Here is a 26,538-nt window from a genome sequence, read left to right on the forward strand (position 1 = left end):
CACATTTCTGAGCATGTGCAATACAAGTAAACGGTCGCCTGGTAACTGATTTAACAGTAAAACTTTCAGAAAATAGTTGCTTTACAGTAAATGACAAGTATTCATAGTGGTTGCACTTCAGCGTTCGCACAGGTTTTTTAATGGGTAAAAATGGGTAGTGTTTCTGAAGTGGCTAACAGGTCCCGCCCAACTGAACACCGACCAATCAGATTAGGGCAATGAAGCGCGATCACATGGCTGTGGGGATTGCAACGATGCCTGCACCTGGGAGTGTCTGCTGTGTGCTCGCTGTGGTGGGGAGGGAGAAACTGCAATGAGGAGGACACGGATTCACAAGGAACAGGTTTGGATCCGCTTGCAGTTTCAAGTGGGGATTCGCCCCCAGATTCAGATGTCAGTGTATGATCTCTTTACTTACTGCAGTGTAACCTTTCTCTTTTTTTCCTTTTTCTATTCTTTTTTTGGGGGGTAAGGAGCCCTTTACCACATTCTTCCTCAATGCAAATGATGGGAAATTTGATCACCCAGATCGAACCTTCTCATCTGTGGCAAGATCTTGGAGAAACAGCCAAAGAGACACTTCAGATGTTAAGGTAGGGTTAAGGTTCTGCATGCAAGCATGAAAAATAATGGATTGTGTCAATATTATATCATTCTGTAATTATGTCATTGACTTGAGTGCCTTTGTGATGTTTTGTTTCACATAAGAACAAAAGGAGAGGTTGTACCATGCATCACTAATTTAAAAAGCCATATTTTACACCCACTGGAAAACACTCTTCCAATATTTGATTGCTTAAAAGGTCTTTTGTTCCTGCAAAAAAAATCTATTCTAATTTAAATCAAATAATCACAAGATAGAGAAAAGCCCAATAAATTGCTCTTTCCTGCTGTTAACTCAATATTTGGCCCATGCCATAAACACAGAAAGATTGAATTTGACCTTAAAGTGTCGTATTGTTATAGCTCACTGAGCTCTGGGTTTGCATTGCCTGAGGCAATTAATAAAGCGTTAATGACAAGACACATTTAAATTGTATGCTTTTCTGAAAACCTTAGCTTTTACTTTTCTGTGCCTGGGGATATTATGCAACAGTACACATTAAATTAAACCAATATCTACACAATACATAGAAACAGCCGGAGAGCAAGATAATTTTACCATTGTTATTATACAGCCATTGCTGCATACAAAGCTTTTTGAGTATTTACATAGGACTTTGTCAAAGTGACCTAGTTTTCTTGCTGTATTCGAAGATCCTTTCCTGGTCATGAATTAGTGTAGTATTTCCAGACAGCACATAATATGTAAGTTTGTGTGTTATTTGATTTTAAATTTTCCATAAATGTGTCTTGTTGCTAGATATACAGAGAAAATAACCATCAAGCACCTGCCAAAACCTGAAACCAGAGAAGATATTTGAAGTCACTGTTCTATATTTAGTCTGTAGTACCTCTGTCTTTGTAAAATGCATATTGCTAGAACCCTTTTATAGGCACTTATGATCACAAAGCCCATTTATACTGATGTTTCTGTGAGTTACATTATTTATGTGTTGGATTTCTGCCCTTTCTTAGAACAGAGAAATAATTGGTTGAACAAAGAAAAAGGTAAACTAAACAGTTACTGGGTCCTCGTATCATTTGGATTCCATTGGAAATCAATGTCATTTGATATATAATCAACATTACAAAAAAGCCAATAGTTTTTGGCCAAAAAGATTCAACATCAGAACGCACTTTATAATAATAAAATTGTATACATCACTGTATTGTCGAAGGCTTTCACGGCCAGAATCACTGGGGTGCTGTTTGGTTCTGGGCTGTATGGCCGTGTTCTAGCAGCATTCTCTCCTGATGTTTCGCCTGCGTCTGTGGCTGGCATCTTCAGAGGATCTGATGGTAGTAAAGCAAGTGGAGTGTATATATACCTGTGGAATGTCCAGGTCCCTGGCCCTAAAGAGATCCTGCTAGCCTCAATCCAAGCCAGGACCTTTTTGGCCCTGGTCCCAACCTAGTGGGATTCTCTGTCTAATGAGACTCGAGCCCTGTGAGACATAGTAGTTTCACAGGTCCTGTATAACAAAGCTGTTCCACAAGGCATATGGTTGAGACAGCTACTGTATTTCCATCAAGGGCCCCCTCCTTTCCTTTCCTTCTCTCTTTCCTTCCTGTTCCCATCCTTTCTCCGTTTCTCCGTTTCCCCTTTTCTCCTTTTTTTTCTCTTTTTTAACTCTTCTCCTCACTCTACCACTTTTCAGGTAGCTGTTGGTTTCTTTGGTGGGGTCTTAAGAATTTTAGTGCCATCTGTAGAGACATTTTATCTGTGAGGTTTTTAATTACTATGATTTTAGCTGTTGAAGTTGAAACTTTTATACTTTTAATTGCTAAATGTAAATTTGTATTGGCTATGCTGGGAACCACCCGGAGCCTGGGTAGGGAGTGGCAGCATACAAATCTAATAAATCAAATCAATGTGTTTGAACTAGGGAAATTTCAGAGGTAGATGTTCACAATAATGAACAAACAACACACAGTGCTGTGTTTGATTCAGTATCTCAACAGCATGCAAGAGAAAACCCTCTTAGGAGATAACAATGTTTTCTTGGGCCGTTTCTGCACGGCCAAGACAGCGGCTGTCCACCGGCTTAAAGTAAGCCGGTGGAGCACCGGGAACCGCTTGCACGGTTCTATGCGGGCAGTCCTGATGTCACTGCTGCCCGCAGGGGCGGCTCCGCATGGAGCCGCCCTGAGTGTGTGCAAGGGACTTACCTTGCCTTCCTGTGCAGCTTGGGACGACTGAAAAGACATGCCCACACTGCCCTCTGACCCGAGGGAAGCATGGGCATGTCTTTTCAGCCATCCCGAGCTGCACACACTGGAGGGGCCAAAAGCGGCGCCCTCACGCTGGTGCAGTTCGCACCGCGCTGGCAAGAAGATGCTGCTTTTGGAAAACCTCACTCAACGAGCGAGGTTTAAAAGCAGTGTCTTTGTGCCGCTTGGGGGTGGTGAGGCTGGCGCTGCAGAAACAGACTTTGTTTCTTTATTTTTTTTCATCTTTTAACATTGACCTTTTCCCACAGTTATCAGTTAATAATAGTGGAACTATCCTTCAGCATTTATACTATTTTAAAATAACCAGAACTTAGTGGTTTTACTTTTCACATTTTTCACAGCATCTTCTTCCTCCTTTCCATTTCCCTTTCCATTTCTGAAATTTTGACATCCAAAGAACTCAGCATTGAAAACTAATCTTTATGAATGCCTCTCATGCACATTTAGAGCTCTTGGACTACACTGTGCACATGTCAGAAAAGGTAGCTGTGACAGAATGGCATTAAGGTGACATATTGAAAATTAATAAAGTTAATGGGGGTCCTTACAACTTAATGACATATAAGGCAATTGTGGAATTAATGGATTCCAGAGGATCAACCTTTTGGGGAAAAGAGAGGAATAGGAAGGGGGACTAACAACTTTAAAGCCTTACAGTGAGTTATTATATTTAAAAAATTGAAAATGTCTGGATTGGATTGGATTTCAGAGAGAGGTCATAAAATGGTATGTTCTTAGTGAACTATTAAACTGACATGTCAGATTTAAGGCTTATGTTACACAATTATTATAGTGTTGATTGTGGTTTTTTTAAACACCAAGACAAAACAGTTTAATTTTTGAACAACTTGGGTATGTCCCGATCTTGTAAATTAGAAAATGTGTTTTGCATTTCCCCCCCTCTCATTCAAAGATATAACACATGCAATTAATCATAACTCATGCAATTAAATATACCTATACTATTAACTATACCTTTGGGTTTTAGTTTAGGTATTAAAATAAACTAGATATCACATGTGTGTTATAATATTGGTTTTGGTCCATTTAAAATAAGAAACAAATAAAAATCAGGGCACATGAAAGATTATAATTGACAATATCTCAAAAATTGACAATATTTGACAATATTTCAAAAATATCTCAAAATTAAATTGACAATATCTCAATATCAGATTTTAAAATATTTACTTTACAATAAATAGTCGCCATCACAGGAACCTTAGCATGATCAATCAAAGTTAAACCTTTTGAATTCCATTGGTTTGACTTGGAAAACTTGTGTTTCATATGGTCTCTTGCATTCAAAATAATGCAGCTTAACAGCACTGAACTTTGACCCCATGCATAATCCTAGTCATGCTCAGCAGTGTGGAATTATTATACCTCTTCCATATTAAATCTGAAAGTAATACATTAATGGGCAATTGATAATATCAAAATAGTCTACAACAGTGGTGGCGAACCTATGGCACTCCAGATGTTAATAGTCTACAATTCCCATCCTATGGCACTCCAGATGTTCATGGACTACATTCCCATAGGTTCGCCACCATGGGTCTACAATAACGAGGTATTTCATCATTTATCAGACACCAGCAAAATCTGTCACCACTAGAAGCAGAATATGTGAGGAGTATATATTGTTCAGGGACCTCTGAAAAGTGTAAAGACATATGAACACATGAAGCCTATTAAGCCAAAACCATTAGCCTGTGAGGGCAGCACATGAACTAACCAACCAAATAAATAAATAAATAAATTGTGTATCTCACCCACTATCGTCTGTATGACTACCAGTGATGAGCACAGGAAGATAGGTTTGAGATCCTTTTAACTGGAAACACAGGGTCTGAGACCTTTTGCAAGCAAAAGATGTGGTCCGCTAGTGAGTTGTTGAGCCTTTCCAGATAGCCCCACACATTTCAGGATCCCTGTCAGCAGGTATTTGAGCAATATGTTTACTAATAAAATCTGCTTCTTCTACCACAGGAATTAATTCCAGAGTTCTACTACCTACCAGAAATGTTTGTCAACAGTAATGGATACAGTCTAGGAATCCGAGAAGATGAAGTTGTTGTGAATGATGTTGAGCTTCCCCCTTGGGCAAAGAAACCTGAAGACTTCGTACGGATCAACAGGATGGTAAGAGGCACTGTAGTTAAGCTTGAGTAACAATTTCAGTGATTTCATCAGTTAATTTATCACTAGCTTTTCATCTCTGTAAGGTTAGGCTTTAAATGTATAGAACAAAAAGTGTAGGAATGGTGGTTAGTTGCATTTGGACAGCACTCTACAGAGTTATTGTTCAGTAGATTTGTATTGGATTTTCATTTATAATGATCAGCGCCTGGATGATATTTTACTGAGTGCCTCATGTAAATCAATAGAAAGACAGGGGTATTAATACAGTAAGTTGTGGGATAGAAGTCAACTGAATAAGACCTGCCACCAATTGATCTCAGTAGTTGTGAAGAGTTCATCGGTGCAATGAAAAGTCCAATGCAAGTGATGGAGACGAAACATCCATACCATTATGCATGCTGGATTGGTAGCATTGATTACAATGGCAGTTCTGCTCTGCTTATTTCTGCAACGTGTGTTCAACGCAAATCCCATCCAGAGGGCTGGCATGTGCTCTCTCTGGATTGGCTTTATGGCATGTTACAGTGGTCCAGTGGTCTGTTTGGCATTATAACACCATCATCATCATACACAATGTGATATCTGAAGTCCAAAGAGAAAAACAAAAACAAACTGAACAGGTACAAAAAATTAAGGTTTGGACAATCTTTAGGGGAACATTTTCAGTCTGCCCAGAGACTATTTTGCACCAGCCATAATGTTAAATGCCCAGTCCACCAAAATGGTAAAGAATTTCCAGAAACATAAAAAGCATACAGGAGTGAAAATATCTTGTAGGGAAAGCAGTTCAGATACAGGAGGTATTTCTGCTAGTCAAAAACATGGTGCCCGCCTGACAAAATGCCTATAGTTAATTTACTATTCTTGGGATATAGTTTTTTTTTCTCGTTACTGTTCTCCAAGATGGTATGCTGCTAACTAGCATGGTTACTGAATTTCATCTTTGCTGCTTTTCAAATTTAAAGCAACCAGTTCAGCCAGACTATCTAGGTGTGAATGGAAAATAGGTGTAGCTCCTTTTCCACTTTCTAAATATAATGTCATATTGCAAAAGTGGCAAAGTGGAGTGATTGGAAGCATTTGGTAAATATTCATTACTTCAGAATTTGTGGGTATTAGTATTTGATAAGAATATTTAGATATGCTCATTAAGGTGCATTTCCCACATTTCAGAACTGCTTTGTCTCTGCATAAATCAGCATAAGAGAGACTCCTCACAATTTATCCAGCAGGGCAATCCTTAACGCCCGTTATCTTTTTAAAAGAAAGTGCCTCGTTAAGTAACTTTTATGTCAATGCTAGATTTCATATAAATATTACATGTTAATGGTTGCTTTCAAGACACAAGCTCTCTACCAGGCAGAAACGTAGGCATCTTGTCAGGCAGGCACCATGTTTTTGACTAACAGCAATACCTCCTGTATTAGAACAAGAGAGAGGGGGCTGAGAAGCAGGGTGTGTCTTTCTCACTTTCCCTATACATGCTCAGAAGGGTTTTGCATGATTCTAGATGCCAAAATCACTTTACACCAACTTTGGAAGCACTGCTACTGTCTCTGGATAGTAGAGTATCGTATCAGACTGATAACCCCTTGCCCAAGACTATAAGATGAACTTTGCTTCTGAGGAACATCTTGGTCTGCAGGGCAGGACCTCATCCCTCTCTCCATTGCACGCACGTGTGTGACAGTGCTGTCAACTCACAGTTGACTGATGGTGACCCTAAGGCAAGAGCCTAACAGATGGTTTACCATTGCCTGCTTCCACATCGTGATCCTGGCATTCGCATGCAAACAATAACCAGGGTCCACCCTGCTTAGCTTCTGAGATTGGATGAGATCAGGTTAGGCTGGGGCTATCCAGGTCAGGGCCATTGCTCCGTAAGGCATACTTAATGTCCTAAATGAGTAGCTTTTATAACTAACATTCCTGTAAGTATCACTGATTTTGGTTTCAGCTCTTTATGATATTTGGATTGGGATGGTGGTGGTTATAATGCAGTAATCAATACTGTATTTATAGGTGGTGAATTTACACTGACAATCTAATACAGGTTATGATAATATATTTCTGTAGCTGAGTATGGCCAGATACTGAGCAATTTAGCTTGTGTTGCAAATTGCAACTGGAGTGGGGTTTTTTGCTTTTTAATTTTTAAAGAGTTGAGCATTTTATGTGAGGTAGAAAAGAGCTCTCATATGTGACAAGAGCATTTTCATGTTTGCCTGCTCCTTTAATCTGCTATAGCTGCACTTCCATTGTGTTTCTGCTGTAGGAAAAGTACCTTGGTGGTTTAAAAGATTACTTTTTTATTCATTCATTTGGTGAGCACTTCCCTTTGAATTATTTTAGCTTTTATGACCTCTTACAGTGTTCTGTTTCCAATCAAGGTTTGCTGGTGAAAGTTGTATATATTTTTTGTGTGGGCTGCACTATTGTATCTCTGGAAGGCGTGTGTAATCTTTCAGGTCAACTTACTTCCAGACAGTATCAGAGGCTAGTTAAGAGGAAAATGCATGAAGCTGTGTAAGGCATAACATCTTTTCTTGTCTGTGTGTTCTTGTTTTATTAAAAAATAGAACACCACTTGCTTTTGTGAAGTGGGGAGTGTCCTTTTTTCTCTAATGGGGATTGTCCCTCGATGAAGGTATCCATCCGCACTGCCCCAATAACGTATACAACAACCATTTAGTGGGTAAAATAATTTAGCCATAGCCTGGAATTTATTGACATGGAAGCGCAGAAAGCAGAAGGTGCAGCATGGAAGAGGTGATCCAAGCTACTGGGCAGCCCAAGGGCTGTCCCCCAGTGCAACCAGATTCCTCCAGCTCGCCTGCTGGAGGAAATGACTACAGCAGCTGAATCTAGGGGGCAAAATTCCAGTTGGGCAGGCAGCCCCTGTCTAGTTCTTCCCCCAATTCGCTGCTAGGAGCACAAGCCTTTTTAGCCCCCGTTAGGCATTCCCGGCACTGACTTGCTCCACCCCTGACCTCCTAAGGAGGAAACCAACAGGGTCAGCACACAGCCTTCCCTACTAAACAGATAGCCCCCCCCCCACCCCCGTGCATAACCTGACAAGCTATGACAATAAAGCATGCATTAACAATTCCAGAAAAGAGGGACTGGGTGGGTGGCCTGTTGCGACAAGCTCCAGGTAAGAGTGAGGGCCTGGGCATGGAGGCGCCTCCTTTTATAAGTGCCTGGCTAGGCCCTCACTGATGATGTCATGGTCACATCTCGCGATAGTGGGACACGACTGCGAGACGAGTCCCGGCCCTCGTGCATGTTCAGGGCTGGGAATGAAGCCGAACCACTTACCCTTGGGTGGGCAACTAGCATGGCTGGGGAAGTGCTTTCCCTTCCCTGGGGAGCAATGGCGGCCGCGTCTTATAGTAGCTGGACAGGGGAGGAAGAAGGTAAATTGCACTGGTGAAAAATCATGGCTGTAGTTGTATGTAACTGAAGACACTGAGAGATCTCCAGCTCCTCATAGAGAGATGATATGATCCATCTTCATCGATTATTTCTTATTTCCTGACTGGTTTGGTGTGCAGTCACTGTTGGAGGTTAAAAAGCTCTGTTCCTCTTCGTCCCCCATCCAAATACCAAGTGTATTGTCTGTCATGTAAAGAAGCTTTGCCATTACCTATGCAACCCCAATCTGTAACCCCACCTACTTGCTATCACAAGAGCGGAGAGGCAAGCAAGCAAGACCAGGGAACTGTCCAGCAAAGAAAAATTAATTTAGAGCTGGACTAGTTTCAATAACTTGTTTACTAAGCTGTAAAAGAGTTGTCCATAAAGTCACTAAAACTATCATATTAGGCATTTAATTAGGTTTAGATAACGGAGAAGTTTGACAGTAGTACATGACACAGTCTTTTCCCATACATGATGTGATCCTGGAACCATGTATGTCAGAATCTCATGTTCTGAAGTTAGATGGGAGGCATGGTATTGCCAAGTAAGCACTTCACCATCTCAGGATGATGTCCAACTGGCTTACAACTGCTGTTGTTCCTGGGGTTCTGGGAATGATTCTCAGGTGTCTAGTAGCATGTAAAGAGGGCAGATATGGTTCAGGGACAATGTATTAGATGTATGCCTCTGTTATCCCGTATAGCAGGTGCCTCAAATCTTTTTGAGCCTGTGGATATAGCCCCCAAATGACTGCCAGAAAAATGGCCACCACAGGAGGAGAAGCCAGCCACAAAAGTGCGGCTGCACTTACCTTCAGTCACATAATGAAGAACTTTGTTTGGTGACAGCTACTTCCAATCCAACTTTTTTAAAAAAATCTGCAAAGCCAATCAGAAGCCTTGCTTGGAAAAAGCCATTCCTGACCCCACCCAATTTCCCAAAAGACTTGATGGACACCAGGAAACATGTTGGAGGGCACAGTGGGAGCCACACGCACCACATTGAAAACCACAGCCCTATAAGAACTGCCTGTTGATGATGTATGGGATGAAGCCCAGGCTGCAAAGACCTGCCTGCCTACACCTGGGTACCAAAAAAATCTTGTCTCTCCCTAACAGAAAACAAAATAGAAGTCAACTTGTGCTGTATATAATTCAAAAGCCCCTCCATAGCCACTGAGATAGTATAGTGCTTGGTGGAAAATGGAAACAACATTCCAAAGAAATACCAAACAGCATAATTTGGCGGGCACATCAGTAAACTGGTTTGGTTTGATGGCATCCTTGTCGGGTGCATATCTACCACTAACTCCCAGCCACTTACTTTGTTGTCTTGGAAACTGAATGTAGTGTTAGTCTGTCATAACAAAATACAATAAAAGTTCATTGGTACCTTGAAGATGAGCATTTATTTCATTATGAGATTTTGTGACCTGCAGCTCAAAGATGCCAGACTAACTTTCAGATACAAATTTTTCCAGTGATTGTCAAACAGTGGTGTAGTGCCAAGGGGTGGGATGAAGGGTGCATGATGCACTGGGCATATGCCCCTGTGGGGGCATGGCAGGGCAGGCATGGCAGGGCAGGGCAGAGCACAGGGCACACACATGCCCTAGGTGCAAGTTCCCCTCGCTCTGCCCCTCGCTCCGTCAAATGTGAAAAATTCTTGCAGTCAGGTTAGTTACATTAACGATTTTACAAAATGAGTGCTATTTGGGTTGAAATATTATTATTATTATTATTGTAGATTTCACAGCTGCTAGATCTTTAGCTGGTTGTTGGCCTTCATTACAATTCGAGCCTCACCCAGAGGCCTAGGAAGTTGTAATGTATCGGCGTAATATTCGTGCAGATCCCAGCAGGGCTGCCTTCTGAATTTGACCAATGTTAATTTTGTCAATTCGAAGATGTTTCAAGTGCTGCCCTAGTGTTTTCGGGATGGAGCCCAGCATGCCGGTTACCACTGGGACAACCTCAGCTGGTTTGTGCCACAGACGCTGAAGCTCGATTTTCAAATCGTGGTATCTAGTGACCTTCTCGTGTTCTTTTTCAATGACCCTGCTGTCACCAGGGACTGCTATGTCGATGAGGGTCACTTTCTTGTCCTTGATCACGGTGATGTCTCGTATATTGTGTTTCAACTTTGTCCATTTGGATTCGAAAGTCCCACAGGATCTTGATCTTCTCATTTTCCATTACTTTCTCTGGACAATGTTCCCACCAGTTCTTAGCTGTTCTTATGTTGTAATTCTTGCATAAATTCCAATGGATCATCTTGGCCACTGAGTTGTGTCTCTGTTTGTACTCAGTCTGGGCAATCTTTGTGCAGCAGCTGAGGACATGATCTACAGTTTCATCAGCTTCTTTGCAAAATCTGCATTTTGCATCGTCCGAGGATTTTTCGATTTTGGCCTTGATCGAGTTTGTTCTAATGGCTTGCTCTTGAGCAGCTAAAATCAGAGATTCAGTTTTCTTTTTCAGAGTACCAGTTGTTAACTACAGCCAGGTCTTTTCGTTGTGCATCTTGTCCTTGATTTTCTCCAGGAATTGGCCATGCAGTGCTTTGTTGTGCCAGCTTTCAGTCCTCATTTTGATCACATTTTTTCTGTATTCTTGTTTGGTTTTCTGGGTCTTCAGCAAATGTCTGTTCTTCACTTCAATCAATGCCTGTTCTTGACTTTCCTTCACATAATTGGCCAGTGCATACTTCTCCTCTTCCGCTGTTTGCTGTACTTGCAGTAAGCCTCTGCCACCAGTTGTTGTTGTTGTTATTAATTTATTCGATTTATTAGACCACCCTACCCCCGAAGGGCTCAGGGCGGTATACAGGCAACCAGACACAATACATTGCAACTAAAACAATCAAATAATCCCAATTAAAACAATAAATACAATAAAAACAGTAGCAGCAATAACCTTCCATAATTAATAAATTAGGTGGATGACATGCGGTAAAACCCCGGGAGGGGACTGGCAGATTTTCACATAAGCCGATGACACATAGGGCAACAGAGAGGGGCTCTGTTTACTGTTATTCAATTCACTGTTATTCGAACAGACAACTTTATTAGACTGACTGCTGCCCACCTACTATGATCCTAATGTCACGCATTTGGCTCTGCTATTTAAAAATTCCACAATTCAGTTTGAATTCATGGAGTCTACGATTTAAAACAATAGACATCAAAAGTCACAAGACCATTATTTTCCCTTTGGATGTTTTGGGTATGTTCACATTAGCGTATAATACTTTAACTGGCTTAAAATACTATGACCAAAAGTATTCACACCAACTAGACAAGAAAAATGGTTATTATTGTTACAAGCAATAATAGCTATTGTGATTGTATCACTTTTCTAGTGGTGTTCCGGATATTACTTTTTCATAAAAATAACACAATTGACCCTCATTAAACCATTAAAGCTGAAAAGATGTTGCACCATTCTGAAATTTTTTACTGTATTTTACTGAAGTCCCCTGCTGTAACTCCAGTGCAGTTACAACCTGATTCCACTTGGATCTAGTGGTGAAACCGTGATCAGAAGCCTAGAGCCTTCATAGGGATTTTTTTTGTGATTTTTGAGACTGTGTATGAGGAATAGCAAGTGCTGAAGTTACTGACTCAGTACATCTCCCCATAAATCAATGATGTGTATCCTAGGACATAATAAATCTTTTACCTGCAACCTGTTTATACATTCATGGGCGTTTTTATATAGCAGAAACACTTTAGTCACTGCATGATAAATGGACTCCTATCTAATTTAGGATAAACCAGGTATTTGACATATTGCTGTCAACTAAATAGATGGGTGGGTATTTTTGCATTTTAGAAATGCTCGCTCTGAGAGAAATGTAACTTATTATTGAACAAAAATTCCTTCGGAAATTGGTCTAATTAGAAAGCCTGGGGAAGTGATTAAATCAGGTAACTGTTTGGAGATGTTTCAGTAGATTTTAAGAGCATTCAGTTTATACATCAGTGGTTGTTGGCCTACTTTAATTTATCCATAGCTAGCTAGACTGATTACTACTGACATACCCATGAAACATTAATAAAGCATTGTGTTCAATGCTAACATGATTAGGGTCTGACCTCAGTGATGTCACAGAGGACAGAAGCTGTAAGTGTCCCTGCTAACATTACCCTAATGCTGGGTTCATCAATCATAATCTTCCACTTTACAAAAAAAAAATGGGGAGGGGAGGATTTCCACAGATGTGACTTCGTTGTCTTACTGAGCTTTTTGATCCCAATAGACCTGTGCTGGTCCTGGGAGCCAGAAATAGAACACATTCAGCCTAGAAGCCGAGCATGCCAAATTGAGCCAAGAAACTGTAGTGGAAAATACTGGAGTGTAACCTGTACAATAAGGCATTCTGTTATTTGAAGATGTGTTCTTTCATAGGTCAAAATTAACTATATTCATATTTCCATCAGTAAAGCACACACTGTGCATTACAATATGAATTATGCCACTGATTCAGACAATATCTTTTTGTTGTTAACATACTGTTCTCATCTTACATTTTAATACTCAAGTGTGACCTAATGTGCAGATACTTAAATCTGTGGATTGGGGCCACACTGACATTAAACAGACATAAAACAGATAAAAGACCTTCCAGGTTTGCAGGAATATCTGAGACTATTAAAAATTCTATTTGGGGGTAAAATCCCCCCTGAAACAAATGTGTTTTCTGTGAATGAGGCAGACAACTTGCCTGTTTCCTTCACTTTCAGTGGGCCTGGCAGGGTTGCCAATAGTGGGGTGGGGGCTGTGGGCTATGGCAGGGCTAGCAGCATCGCTATTGGTAGACATTCCAGGCTTAGTTTGTGTCATTAAAAGATAGAGGCAGCAGCACTGAGAATTAGAAAATGTAAGCAGAGACCTGCAGAGAAGCAGCAGCAACAAAGATGGGAGGAGTTCCTGTAGTTCTGCTGGGGCTGCTTGAGAAATATGCCTCTCAGCAAGTGCAGAATGGCATTCTTATTTAAAGTCCTACGAACATGCTTCTCCATGGTGAAATCAGCTTGGTTTGACACTTTTTCACCCATTGCAAAATAATCCCATAGGCATCTGTCACTGTTCTTGCTACCAGTTATGCCCTTCCCCAAAGCTGTTTGACAACAATGTTTTGCAAATATACACCCACCATCCTCAGGCTTGATGTTCCTAATGCTACACATGGAAAATATTAAAGCTGCCTTTTCTATGCATGCTTCCCAAGGAGTTGGACTTGTTTTTCTCCACTGAGCTTGCTCCCAAGTAAACTCTCTCACTCCTTCTTGCCCATCTCCAGTGCTGTTGCCTCAATCTTAGCACTCAGCAGTAGAGGGGAGAATTGGGGAGGGCAGTTTAGGTGATGCTATTAGTGGCAGTCAAGTGGGTAAGGAATCTTCTGTTCACACAGCCTCAAGTGTGTGATACACCCTCCCTAACACTCCCCTTTCCTGTCTGTGGGGAGGAGAAGATTCATGGTCCTCTTCCCCTTTTAAGCACCCTTCTTTTTGGAAAAATTTCTTAAGATTTCTGTGCAAACTTGGGGAATTGACTGGAGAAACATCTCCCTTCCTTTAACATGGCCCGAATCCACAGATACAGATGTCTGCAGGTTGGGGCCACAGTTGGGTATTAGCATATATGATGATAAGATATGATTTTATTTTATTATTGTCAGAAGACTGATGTTTCCAAGCTGTCAAATGCTAGCTGAAGCATAATTCAAAAGTGAAAGACAATTTACAATTCAGTTTGCCCTCAGCAGTATATGAAGTTCACTGCAAAGGATCCCTCCATTTCCAGAGTTCTGTGATCCATTTCTAAGTCTTCAGTGCCAGGCTCATTGCAACTAATCTTCAGAGGGCATGGGATGTGAAATTTATGCTGCAAGAATATAATTTAGGGGTTGTTGATTGCAAGGATATCAAAATTCAAAACAAAAATATTCATTTGGATATTATCAAATAATTAAACTAATCCATTTTTGTTACCGTCATTACTGTAAACATAATAATCAGCACATTGAATTTAATTTAACTAAACTGACAGCCAATGTAATTATTTTTAAATTGGTGAGATGTTTTTCCATTGGCCAGCTCCTGACAATAAACCACTGCCAAATTCTGACCTATTGTATTATCCATGTTGTCTTCAAGGGTGGCACAATGCAGTAAGCAAAACAATGGCCCTTTCTACACACGCGCGGAAACGGACGCCGGTGGAGGCTCGGAGGCTGTTCGCACCGTAGCGTGCGAGCAGCCCCAATTTCCTCCCCAGCAGGAGAGATGGCTCCACACGGAGCCATCTCTCCTTCGGTCCCTTTCACTCACCTCTTTTGGCAGCGTCGCTCTGGAGAGCTGGATGGACACGCCCACGCTACCCTCAGACCTCCAGGGGTCGGAGGGCAGCATGGACGTGTCCCTCCAGCCCTCCAGAGTGACGCTGCCAGAAGAGGTGAGTGGAGGGGACAGGGAAAACAGCGTCTTCCCACCGATGCTGTTCGCACTGCACCAGCGGGAAGACGCTACTTTGCAAAAACCTCGCTCCCTGAGTGGGGTTTGAAAGCAGCGCCTTTGCGCTGGTTGAGGGCTGAGAGGACGGCACTGCTGCGATGCAGCAGCACCGGCCATGCGAACTCCTCCCCAGGGGTGCAGTTTTTAGCGTCCCTGGGATGCTGTTATCTGCCCATGTGGAAACAGCCTCAGTCACACTTCTTTTAAAATGTAAAAAGCAGAAGAAAGTGTAGAGCAGTTACAAACAAATTGACATTTGTATGTCAAAGGCTTTCACAGCCAGATTCAACTGATTGTTGTGGGTTATCTGCCCTGTGGTCCGGTAGAAGAGACTCTGAGAATTAACAAAACTTGACTACCAGTACTTAAAAACACCAGAATTAAAGGTCAAGGCATGCTAAGTTCATGGACAATGAACTGCACCCAGACACAGGATTTGCATTCACCAATACTGCTGCTGCTGCAGGGAATGCAAATGCAACTACAAATGTGAATGGATTGATAACGCCACCCGCAATATAATGCACTCAACCACACCTTTGCATAGCAAGTTCCACCCAAACACTTATTGATTGGTTCCTCACCCTGGGACATGGACAATATATACCCCACCAAACATTCTTTTGTCACTAGACACAGTGTGTAGCAGACTTCTCTCTGTGATACACCTCTGAAGATGCCAGCCGCAGATGCAGGCGAAATGTTAGGAACAAGATCTACCAGACCACGGCCACACAGCCCGGAAAACCCACCACAACCAAATTGACATTTGTTTATACATGCTTCAAATAAATGACAATAGAATCTGTTAAAGGATGGAGAGGAATAGACCTGAACAAAATTAATGACAGTTGTACACAACATGGAGGCCAAGAGGCAGAAGCTAGATTCCAGTAGTTAAATATAATTGTTCGGTCTAATATTTGCTTTGTTTGTTCTAGAAAACTATTTTAATGCTTTAGAAAATTGATCTGATTGTAATTTTGTTATACGTGTTAAGAATCTCCTTTCACTGGTAGTATTATCTTCAAAACTTGCCAGATTTTTGACACATTCAGAGCTGCATTTTTTTTTACAAATCTAAACCTAAGACAATTTTATTCTTGCATTCTAAATAATTCCAATCTGAAGCTGCAGTGGGTTTGTGTTCTGTGTATAGAACAGTTAATAAAATGCTTGAAATATTGATCAAAAAGGCTGAGACAGGAATAAAACAAAGAGTTCAAAATCTTGGCTCTGAACTATCCACCTAGACTTCTCTGTTGCGATATTCATAACTAGATAATATTGGTGCAGCTGCTTAAAATTCTATATAAAAGTTTAAAGATTGTCTGTATAATAAAGCAGTGTTTTCTTTACATATGCAACCAATCTGAATCCCTTCCTTTAAGTTTAGCATGGCACAATTCATTTTTTTTTTAAAAAAATGTGATCCTTGAACAAAAAGGATTGCATCTTTTCTATTGATTTTATGGTCTGCTTTTAGCTTGAGGTCAGTTTGGTAAATACTTTTTAGGCTGCTCAATTATTGTTTTGTGCTTTTTTTTTAATGCTGATGGCTTCTTTTTAATACTGATTTTTTACATTGTTAGAGTTGTTGTATTATTTTTACTTGTCTGATCCTCTGAGAGGCCAAATATAAATTCCTTACTTAATAAAAATGAGCAATCTTACATAATTGTCCTAAATGATGGGTTTAAAATTAATTCAGTTCTATAGTATTCAATGTATTGTTTTGTACAAATATTCTGATATAAATTACATGCGCAGCTGTAACATATCCATGTCTGCTTTTAAGGGACTACATGGGTTGGGAAGGTAAGAAGCCACGTCCCTTAGCAATTTGTTTAGCCTTTATTTTATTCTTAAAGATATACAAGATAGAAATCAGTCAAAGAAATAAGTAAATTGACAGTGCGGTCCTAAAAAGAGGAATATTGTTCCAAGGCTGCTGTTCTCAGTGGATTATTACAGTGTAATCCTATGTGAAGTAATTCCATTTTTGCCCCATTGATTTTAATGAGGTTAACCTGAAGTAACTCTGCATAGGATTGCATCATTCAGAAAAAATATTGTGTCTTCCCCCATCTGTGGAGTTGTTTCATAATTCTAAATCCCCTTTCTTTCATTTTTGAATGTGCATCAGGTAGAATAGGCAGAAACCTTGTGGCTATCGAATAGTAGCAATATTATGACATTTTCAGATTGATAATTAGTCACGATTGCATTATCTGAAGATAAAATAGAACAAGGCTTCTTTGTAAAGATTTTCCTAAGTACATTTGGTGGGTCGTAAAAGTCATAATTCATATTATAAGACTCCAGAAAAATGTTCTCTGCTAAAAAACAAAAAATAAAAGAAGTGCTGAAAATATCAACATGGAAATCTAAGAGAGAAATTTTATTTCATGACTCTCAATTGCATTTCTAGGCTCTGGAGAGCGAGTTTGTGTCCTGTCAGCTTCACCAGTGGATTGACCTTATATTTGGCTACAAGCAACGAGGACCAGAAGCCGTGCGGGCTCTTAATGTATTCCACTACCTGACATATGAAGGTTCAGTTAACCTTGACAGTATCACTGATCCGGTGCTCAGGGAGGTAGGTGTTCTCTAGTATTTCTAAGAAAGAAAGAATGTGTTACAAAATGTAAATATTATAACTCTTAATTACGCAGCCTTCGTGTCTATTCCCACCACTGTACCTTTTGTTACTTTTCACAACAACGGGAAACTCTGCCAAGACACATAGATGCAAAACAGGCATTTGGTCAATAGGATTCGTTTACTTTGTTTTTTTTAAATCTATGTGCAATACAGTATTGACCAAGATCCCAATCGAGATGGAAATGTTTCTTTATGGCCAGCAGGGGTTTTGAATTTGTTTTTCTTGAAACACCAACCCTTATTGCCTCACGGCATGCCACTTATGACACCGAGAAGAGCTGCAAAATAATTTGTAATATAGATCTGTACTGCCACAGGGAAAAAAAACCCTGAGAAATGTGCGCTGAAAGTGTGCAAACCTCTTTAGGCGTGCTGGAATAATTATCTGGACCTTGACCTATGTTTTATTCCCTCATATATTTTATTTCATCAGTATGTAAGATTAAAATGTGCAACATAGGTGGACAATCACATAATTAAAAATCAATTAGAAGAGCTAGGCTTTTTTTCTGTGTATGTATAATTATCCCAAAGAACGCTAAAGTTCATGGTCAAATGGCTTTCACTAAGGCAGTGAAAGAGGACCATCCACAAGCATGGTGAGAGTCTTCTGCATTCCATGGGCTTGGATTAGATACCACTGAATTTGCCACCATGTCCTTATTTCATCAGCCCTCTGTGACCTCCTGGGATGGTGAATGTCAAGGGAATCACAAGGGATGTACAGGGGCTACAGTAAGGAAGGTGAATCAAGAAAATTGCTCCCTCAGTCAACAGAAAAAAAGCTCTCTGCTGGCAGAACAAAGGCTGTGACTTTTCAGGTTCTCAGCATCAGTACTACACAACTGGGAGCCCACAAAACTCACAAGGGGAATCCCATTCCCCCAACCAGCTACCTTTAACAAAAAAAGCAAGGCTGTAGAGAATGTAGAGAATGGAGTACTCTGCGTACTCTGAGAGCTTTGGGTGATCTGGCAAGAATGGGGGTGAGGAAGACCTCCTTAGCTCACTTGCCCACTTGCTCTTCTGCTGGCTTGGAGAGGCCAGAGGCCAGGGTGGGCCTCATCCACCCGTCAGGAGCAACAGTTGGCAAGTCTGTAAGAGAGGGAGGCGTTGCTGTCTTGTTAATAAAAGTTCCCATACCAGGTTGCAGCTGACTTGATTTTGAACCTGAGCAACCTGACCAATGGTGCTGTAAGCGCTAAACTTCTGCATTCTCGATTGGGTTTGCTAGAAACTACTTATCTACCCCACAGTTCAGCATTACTATTGGAGAATTTCTGAACTGTTATTCCCCTTTGATTTCTTGCACTTTTGTGTTTTTGTGTATGTATACAGGCATGTACATCATGTATATGTGGTACAGTGGATGATGCAATTAAGGAAGTGTTACTGTTGGAGGAAAGGCTATCTGCCTCCTGGTAGGATCTGGGAAGAAGAAGCTGTGGTGTTTTGGTAAAGATAGCTGCTGGAGTTGTTTCAGTTATGATCTCTAGGCTCCATGTTGTATCAGATTGCCAGCCGATGGCTGGCACGTGGCAGGAGATTGGGGAGAAGACATGGGCGGGAACACAGACATCACATCAGTGTGACATCACTTCTGTGGAAAACCCAAGCAGCAGTAGGAAGAGAGGATTGTCAGCAAGAGATCATCCTCCATAGTCGGATACCTGGCAACCCTGTTTTATAGGTACAGAAACCTGTTCTGTTTTGTCACAACAGCCAAGATCAGTTCTTTGTGGAACCTGGATAAGTTCTCATTATAACAATAGAATAGAAAAGAATATTTATTTTACCGGTCAACGACCAGAACAGCGTACAAAGTAGGAATAGTAATGAAATTACAGTTGTCACGGAATCCAACATTATGCATAGCCATAGTAGCATTATACAAAGCCAAAGCAGAACAGTGATAAAATAACTTTTATCAAAAAAGTCGGCAGCATACAGAGCCAGCGCAGCATTAAACAGAGTCAAACTAAAAGCTATGCATGCAAAAAAATCCTTTCTAAATTTAAAATCATTTAAAAAACTTATAACATTCCCTCCCTTTTGGGGAAGTATTTTTGGGAGAACCTCTAAGTTTACCAGAAATAGATCACCACTCCCTAGAGTCCAGCTGCCTCCCAACTTTTCCTATATTTACAAAGAGGTTAACAGAACCAGGCCGCAATGAATGTAATTCAGTGGTTTCTCCCCAGAAGCAGAGGCTGTTTCCGCATGGCCAAGGCAGCGGCTCTCCACTGGCTTAAAGTAAGCTGGTGGAGCGGTGGGAACTGCTCGCACAAATCTGTGCGGCCAGTCCCGACGCTGCTGCTGCCTGAGGGGTGGAGCCGCTTCTGCTGTGCGACAGAAACTTACCTTGCCTTCTGTGTGCGGCTCGGGATGGCTGCAAAGACACGCCCACGCTGCCCTCCGACCACCAGAGGTCAGAAGACAGCGTGGGCGTGTCTTTGCAGCCGTCCCGAGCTGCACACAGAAGGCAAGGTAAGTTCCTGTTGCACAGCACAGGGGCCAAAAGTGCCGCCCTCCTGCCGGTGCGGTTTGCACCAGCACGAAGGCGCCACTTTTAAAAAACCTCACTCCATGAGCGGGGTTTAGAAGCGGTGCCTTCACGCCACTTTGGGGCGGTGCGGCCGGTGCTGCAGTGATTTGGCAGTGCCAGCTGTGCAAACAGCTCCCCAGGGACGGCGTTTTTGCCGTCCCTAGGGCGCTGTATTCCACTCGTGCGGAAAGGGCCAGATAGTCCAGTTTACACTTGCTATGCCAGGCAACCTGCATATCAGAGGGCCTATAGTTTCATTATGAAATTTTTGTTAAAAAGGACATTTGAAAAACATATATTCAATTGTGTCAATTTCCTTAAAGGGACAGGCACAAAGCCTCTTCTCATACGAGATTTTCTTATATCTTCTGTCCAAAACAGAGGAAGTTACTTCTAGCTAGAGCGAACACTCTCCTCATACTGCTGACTTCCAGAAAATATAGGTAAGCTGCCGGAACTACTTTGTATCTTAAGTTGTCCGGAGACAGGTACCCGGGTGAGATCGCTAAGTCTGTTTGTTGCTCCATATCAGAGATTCTCTGTTTAACAAACACTCTTGCCCGCTGAAGCCATTGATTTAAAATGGTTTGGGGAGATGTTCCCATCTTTTGAAGGATGCATAGCAGCCCCATGTCCAGGAGAGTTAGTGGAAATAGGCCTTGGGGATTGAGGTAGCCTGTTAGCCCTTTACAGATTGAGAATATACAGATCTTGGCCTCAGCCCTGAGGATCCCAGTTTCCAGTCTAAGCTACACATTGAAAACACTCTTAGGTATATTTTGTAAGGGACTAAGGAATGCACTCTCTCCACATTATAACAATATATGAAGTGTGATATATTCATAAACTTTTGCATATTCATGAACTTTTGTTGCCCCTATTAAAAGTTCAAACAACAAAACAGCCAAACAGGAATCCCAAAATAAAAGGGAAATTCTTTCATGTTAGCATTTGAGCGTTACTTTATATAATGTTCTCCCCTTCCCCCCCCCCAATAAATTTATACACTATGCAGATTATTTTTCCACGTGCTATTCCTAGTCTTGTCAGCTATTCTTAGTAAAATAATTGTTAAAAGATTACTTTTACCAGTATTAAAGCATTCTGGAAAATGATTCAATTTGGATGAAAAGTGTGAAGATGCAACAGCTGCTAGACGAGTGTTGCTGTTCCAAAGCCCCCCCCCACACACACACACACAAACAGGCTTCCATTCCCCATGACATTTGCCATCTGTTGTATGCAAAACAAGCAATAATTTATACATTGTCAAAAGTGTAATACTTTTGGCATTTTTTCTCTTAAACTTCAGGAGCTGAAAACTGATAGACGGCAGTCTCTGAAAATATATGTTTTAAGCTGTGTTAATGTTTAGAAAGGTTGTACTGTTTGTATGGTTTTATGCATCCAGTGCTAGGAACCCCTGCCCTGCGCAGAAGCATAGCTAGTTACATAGAATATTTCGAAGAGATGTAGAGAGAATTGTTGGTCTCTTATTTTCATGTAATATTTTAACCTGTTTCCTTGCATACGTGAATTAGCTTGTTTAGGCATCATTATGGCCATCTGAAGCCAAAATATTGTAAATAGGAAAATCCAAAATCTCTCTCTCTCTGCGCAAAAAAAGTATGATAAAAATACCTTTTACAGGCAATAATTTTTTTAAAAATTTAAGGTGCAGAAAATCAAATAAAATTTAATGCTTGATATTACAGTTGAAAGGAAACATGACAATCCTGGCACAATATCTGCTTACACCTCTATATCAGTGTTACACATAAAACAGTTCACAAATTTATTATTGTTTATAGTATGTGGCTACACTGGGAAGAAAGTATCCGCAGCCATAGGGGAGAACCTTGTGTACAGCTGGAAATTTATTTGACATTTTCAGTGAAGTAGGTCTCACTGCCAAAGAAGCAAGCTGTGGTTCAGATGAAGAATAGCTTGCTTTTTTCGAAGGGCCATGGTAAAAATTTCAAATAAGCATAGCCCCTGATTATGTTTCAAATAAGCATAGCAGCAAACACAAATACAGATATTTGTGTTTGTAATATATGCATGCATGTCTGTTTTTAAATTTCCCTTTGACTCAGCTGGCATTCATCTCTGAGTTTTGTCATTTCCTAGGACAAGGAAACTGACAAGGTCCAATGGTGTTTCTTTGGATAATTTTGACAATGGGTTTTGACATCATAGTACCACTAAGGAAAGACAATCATTATTAGTATTGCTGCTATCACTGGTATAAATCTGCATTTCCCATGATGTGTTCTTTGATAACTCCACAAGTTATTTTTCCACTTGTTTGTGGTACAATATTAGCCAAAAGAAATTATGTCATATATGTATACAAGGTCAGTTAGGCTTTATTAAATTTGCTATCCCCATTAGAGAGTGAAATTGAGCCAAAGTTTTATGTTTTAATTATTTGTTAAGAGATGGATTATGAGTTATATTAAGCTGAATTTTATTGTAGTATATTGACTGTGTGTAAGCTGCCCTGAACTGAGCCTCAGGCTTGGGTAGGGCAGGATATACATTGGGCAGCCCAATCCAGATGGGGGGGGGCTGAATGACCATAGGAGTGGTTTGGGCTTTCTGGCTGGCGTAAATGGCACTTACGCTGGCTGGGAAGGCAAATGCGGAGGCAGGCACTGCAGAGCTCCATGGCACCCAACTTGCATCCAGCTTCCACTTCCACAGTTGCGTTGGCCTAACTTGTAGGCTGGTGCAAATGTGGGTGTCTAGAACCAGAGCCAGCATTAGCACCCACCAGACTTTTGCCCTAGGAATGCCAGTGCCAGGGAGGACAAACTCCGTTTTCCCCTATGGAAGGCTTTCCAGCAGCCAGAGAGGCTTTTTGTTTCTTTTGCCTACCTATGCAGCCTGAAAGCCCTCTGGAAGTGGCAGGGTGGCACAGCAGTGGTGCTATCCCCAAATGCCTCCAGGATCTGGATCGCACACTAAATGAAGTAAAGAAGAACAAATGACTGTTCATTTTGGGATATAGTTCATAGTCCATCTATCCATCTTTATGCCTTTCTGTACATCTAACAGTGCAATCCTGAGGATTCTGTCCTAGGAATAAACCTCACTGAATAGATCTAAGTAGGATTCTGAGTAAAGAGGCACTGTAAATTTTATTTACAACATTTATATTCTGCCTTTCTACCTGATCAGGTCCAACAGGGCAGCTAACAATTATAACAGCATAATAAAATACACCAATTAAAATTCCTAAAAATATGTCATTTTAAGAGTTAAAATACATCACAAAACCAGTAAAATAAAAACCAGCTAAAACTGAGTTAAATTGATATACTAAAAATAACAGAAAATGAAAACACAAGGCAGAATGGAGGCATCGGGCAGTACAAAAAAAACCTTCACCTTGATGGAAAACAGTGATAGAAGCAATCAAACAAATAATAGAAAAGAATTCCAAATAATAGAAAAGAATTCCTTATCAAGAAGACAAGCCACTCTCGAGCTGCTATTTGTCCAGCAAGGACAGAACAAGGATACTGGAAGCATGGATTCAGAGAATGACCACAGTAATCAGATAGGTTTGTACAGGAGTAGACGGTCCTTAAGGTATAAGGTGTAAGAGTTCCAAACTATATAGGGCTTTAAAGTTCAGCATCATTTTGGATTGGGCTCAGAAACAAATTGAGTGCCACTGTAGGTGGACCAAGACTAGACTCAAGTTAAAGACCACTCCTGATGTTACTAGTAACCTATCTGACCTGGCAAGCATTCTTGTGGATGGCACATACATTATGTTCTTGCTGGCCCCTGAATACAGCACTAGGAGATGACAGCTGCATAGCTGTTGCCTTGCTGTGGAGACAGAGAATAACTATAATACCTAATTTGTGTATATTAACTAGTCAGGGTGACAATTAACTAGTCAGAATAGAGCTTCATAACACAAATTTATTTACGTATTTACGATACTTATTAGCACAAGGATTGCACAAGGTAGCTTACAAATTTAGTACTATCAATGAGAATACTGCACATATGTACCACATAGATATTTTATTTTTATACAAAATATTCCAGATATGATAGTAATGTGTTCCAAGAACTGATGGGGCAGATTGTCTTTTTAAAAATTATCCAATATATTCTGGGAGACTTTGAAAGGCTTCCTATGCGTTTCAGTGGAGAGAATGTACTTGTGTGTGCATTCTGGCGCAAAATGAATTGAAACTGGTGGACAGCCATGTATATTCAGGAGATCTGAATGCCTAGTTAAGCATTAGAAGAAGCACTGCCTTTGTTGCAAACAGAATTGCTTCTTTATCGCTGGGATCGTTTTATTCATTCTGCATATGTCAGAACTTTATTCGTGGTACAATCCAGTAGTGCACAGGGTGGGAAAACTCAACTATTGTCACGCATGAAAGCAAAATAGAAATTTTACTATCTGTAGTTTCAGAATATGATATTTGCAGGTATGCTTATACAGCCCTGATTTCCTTAAAAAAAAACCCTAGAGAAATTTCATAAAGTAAAAGCTGCAAATTTAATGAACAGCTCAAGGATATTGATTCATTCTTCCTTGACAGGTGGAATCATGGTTGCAGCACTAACCACAGCAATTATGGCATTAAAATGTCAAGAAATTAGAGGTCAGAATAACAGATAATTTTCTTCCTTATGTCAGATTAAAAATTGACATTCTTTGACAGCACAGGATCTCTAGCTGAGAAAATTATGACAGCTTAACTCGTCTTGCTCTTGTAAAGCAGTAATTGATAATGAACTTTACCATGACAGCCTTCTTCTGTGGAGAAACATGACAGAACATCCTTGGTACAAAGCCTGTATCTCTTTTTAATATGTAAACAGCAGTTATATTGGACATTAGATGTTATTTGGAAATTGTCTTGTGCTGTTGGTGTACATCATAATCCAAACCTGTTCTCATGGACTGGTTCAGCTGCCTTTAGATGTCTTGTGTTAAGAATGCTAATTCACAGAACAAAGAACAAAGACATCTAAAACATTTCCACCCAGTCCCCAATGTTTTTATGTTGGTTTTCCCCCCTTTGTTATATTTACTACAGACATCCTAAATCTGGTCAGCTTTTACAAGGTAACCATTTACATTACTTCATTCTCCTGCACAAGTTCTATGCAGTTCCCATACAGAAACAGACCTAGGCTAGACATTGTCATATTTATCTGGTGCCATTTTAAATTTTTAATGCATAGGTGAAATTTCTAGGCATGTTCCAATAATATGGAGAGTCCTGCAGAGGATGGAGGCTTTTCTGTCTGGTGGTCTGGTTAATTTTTTCTGTAAAGTTTTACTGTTGTGGCCAATTTTTAAACCAAAAAAAGGTCACTTTTAGAAAAAATACACCTATTCCCACACTGCTCACATTTTTTCTAGGAAAAATCCCACAAGGTATGACATTAGTTTACACTAAAATAATTTAACACAGTGATGTCAATAATAGTTTATCACTCTGGTGCAACTAAAGATTAAAATGGTTAAATGGCAGGGGTTGGTTTGATTTCCCAAATGTAATTAAATTTGTCAGATTCCACATTGAAAACAGACTTTGTATATGCTTACAAGGTTATATTTCAAGTACACTTTTATTTTATTTACTTGTTCATCTTTCAAATATTTGCAAGACCTTCATCTATGTTTGCTAAATGCAGTCTGATCATACTTAGTAAAGTTTTTAAAAGCTAGAGAAGGATTATATTTGACAATTGCTCTTTTGTATATGACTCCTGGTCTGTTTTTTAAACTGTATTCATAGGGCAGCCCAAAGCAGAGTTGTATCCTACCTGCGTTGGAAAAGTGTAATTCTGTTTAGAATTACACTGTTAGTTGTAGGTATTCAAATCTATGGCATACAGTTTCAATTCTTGGTTTGTTGCAGACTCAGCATAACAAAACAAAACAAAAAGCTCTTCAGTTGTTTCAAGCCAGAGCACAAGTTTGCATAAACTCAAGGCCTAAGAATTATTTATTCACGGCATAAATGATGGAGAATTTCTTCTGCGCAAGCCTTGCTATAATGATCATGCCCTTAAACAGTTTGCATTTGTTTCCATAGGCCCTGTGCTAAATAACTTTTTAGTGAATTATGCTCTCAGTTACTTGTTATAAATAGCTCTCTGTCAGACGATCTGGTTAACCTGACTGACAACACACATGACCAACTGAAAAAAAAATGAATAGACGAATAGCAGTTGAAATCATTTAAGTGGCATTATATGTTTTGGGCCTTGTTTTTTTTTTGTGGCATTGCTCTCATTTTTGGATTTTAGTTTTTAGGCTTTGTTTTCTTTCTTATCTCTTTCATTGATCTGACAGGAATAACAAATCATCCCTTAGGATCTAAAATACTGAAATATGCCCACAGGAAGCATAGGCTTTACT

At 40.3% G+C, this 26,538-nt stretch overlaps 1 protein-coding gene across 1 annotated transcript in view; it reads left to right on the forward strand.

Moving 5' to 3' along the window:
• Nucleotides 1-26,538, forward strand: part of NBEA (neurobeachin) — a 387,749-nt gene that overhangs the window by 311,978 nt on the left and 49,233 nt on the right. Inside the window, exons 42-44 of the mRNA XM_048492774.1 lie at nt 474-593; nt 4,828-4,980; nt 17,349-17,516. Of these exons, the coding sequence (XP_048348731.1) occupies nt 474-593; nt 4,828-4,980; nt 17,349-17,516 (441 nt within the window). The remainder of the gene's footprint in view (nt 1-473; nt 594-4,827; nt 4,981-17,348; nt 17,517-26,538) is intronic.

This window comes from Sphaerodactylus townsendi, linkage group LG04 (assembly GCF_021028975.2).
Source record: "Sphaerodactylus townsendi isolate TG3544 linkage group LG04, MPM_Stown_v2.3, whole genome shotgun sequence".
NCBI lineage: Eukaryota > Metazoa > Chordata > Lepidosauria > Squamata > Sphaerodactylidae > Sphaerodactylus > Sphaerodactylus townsendi.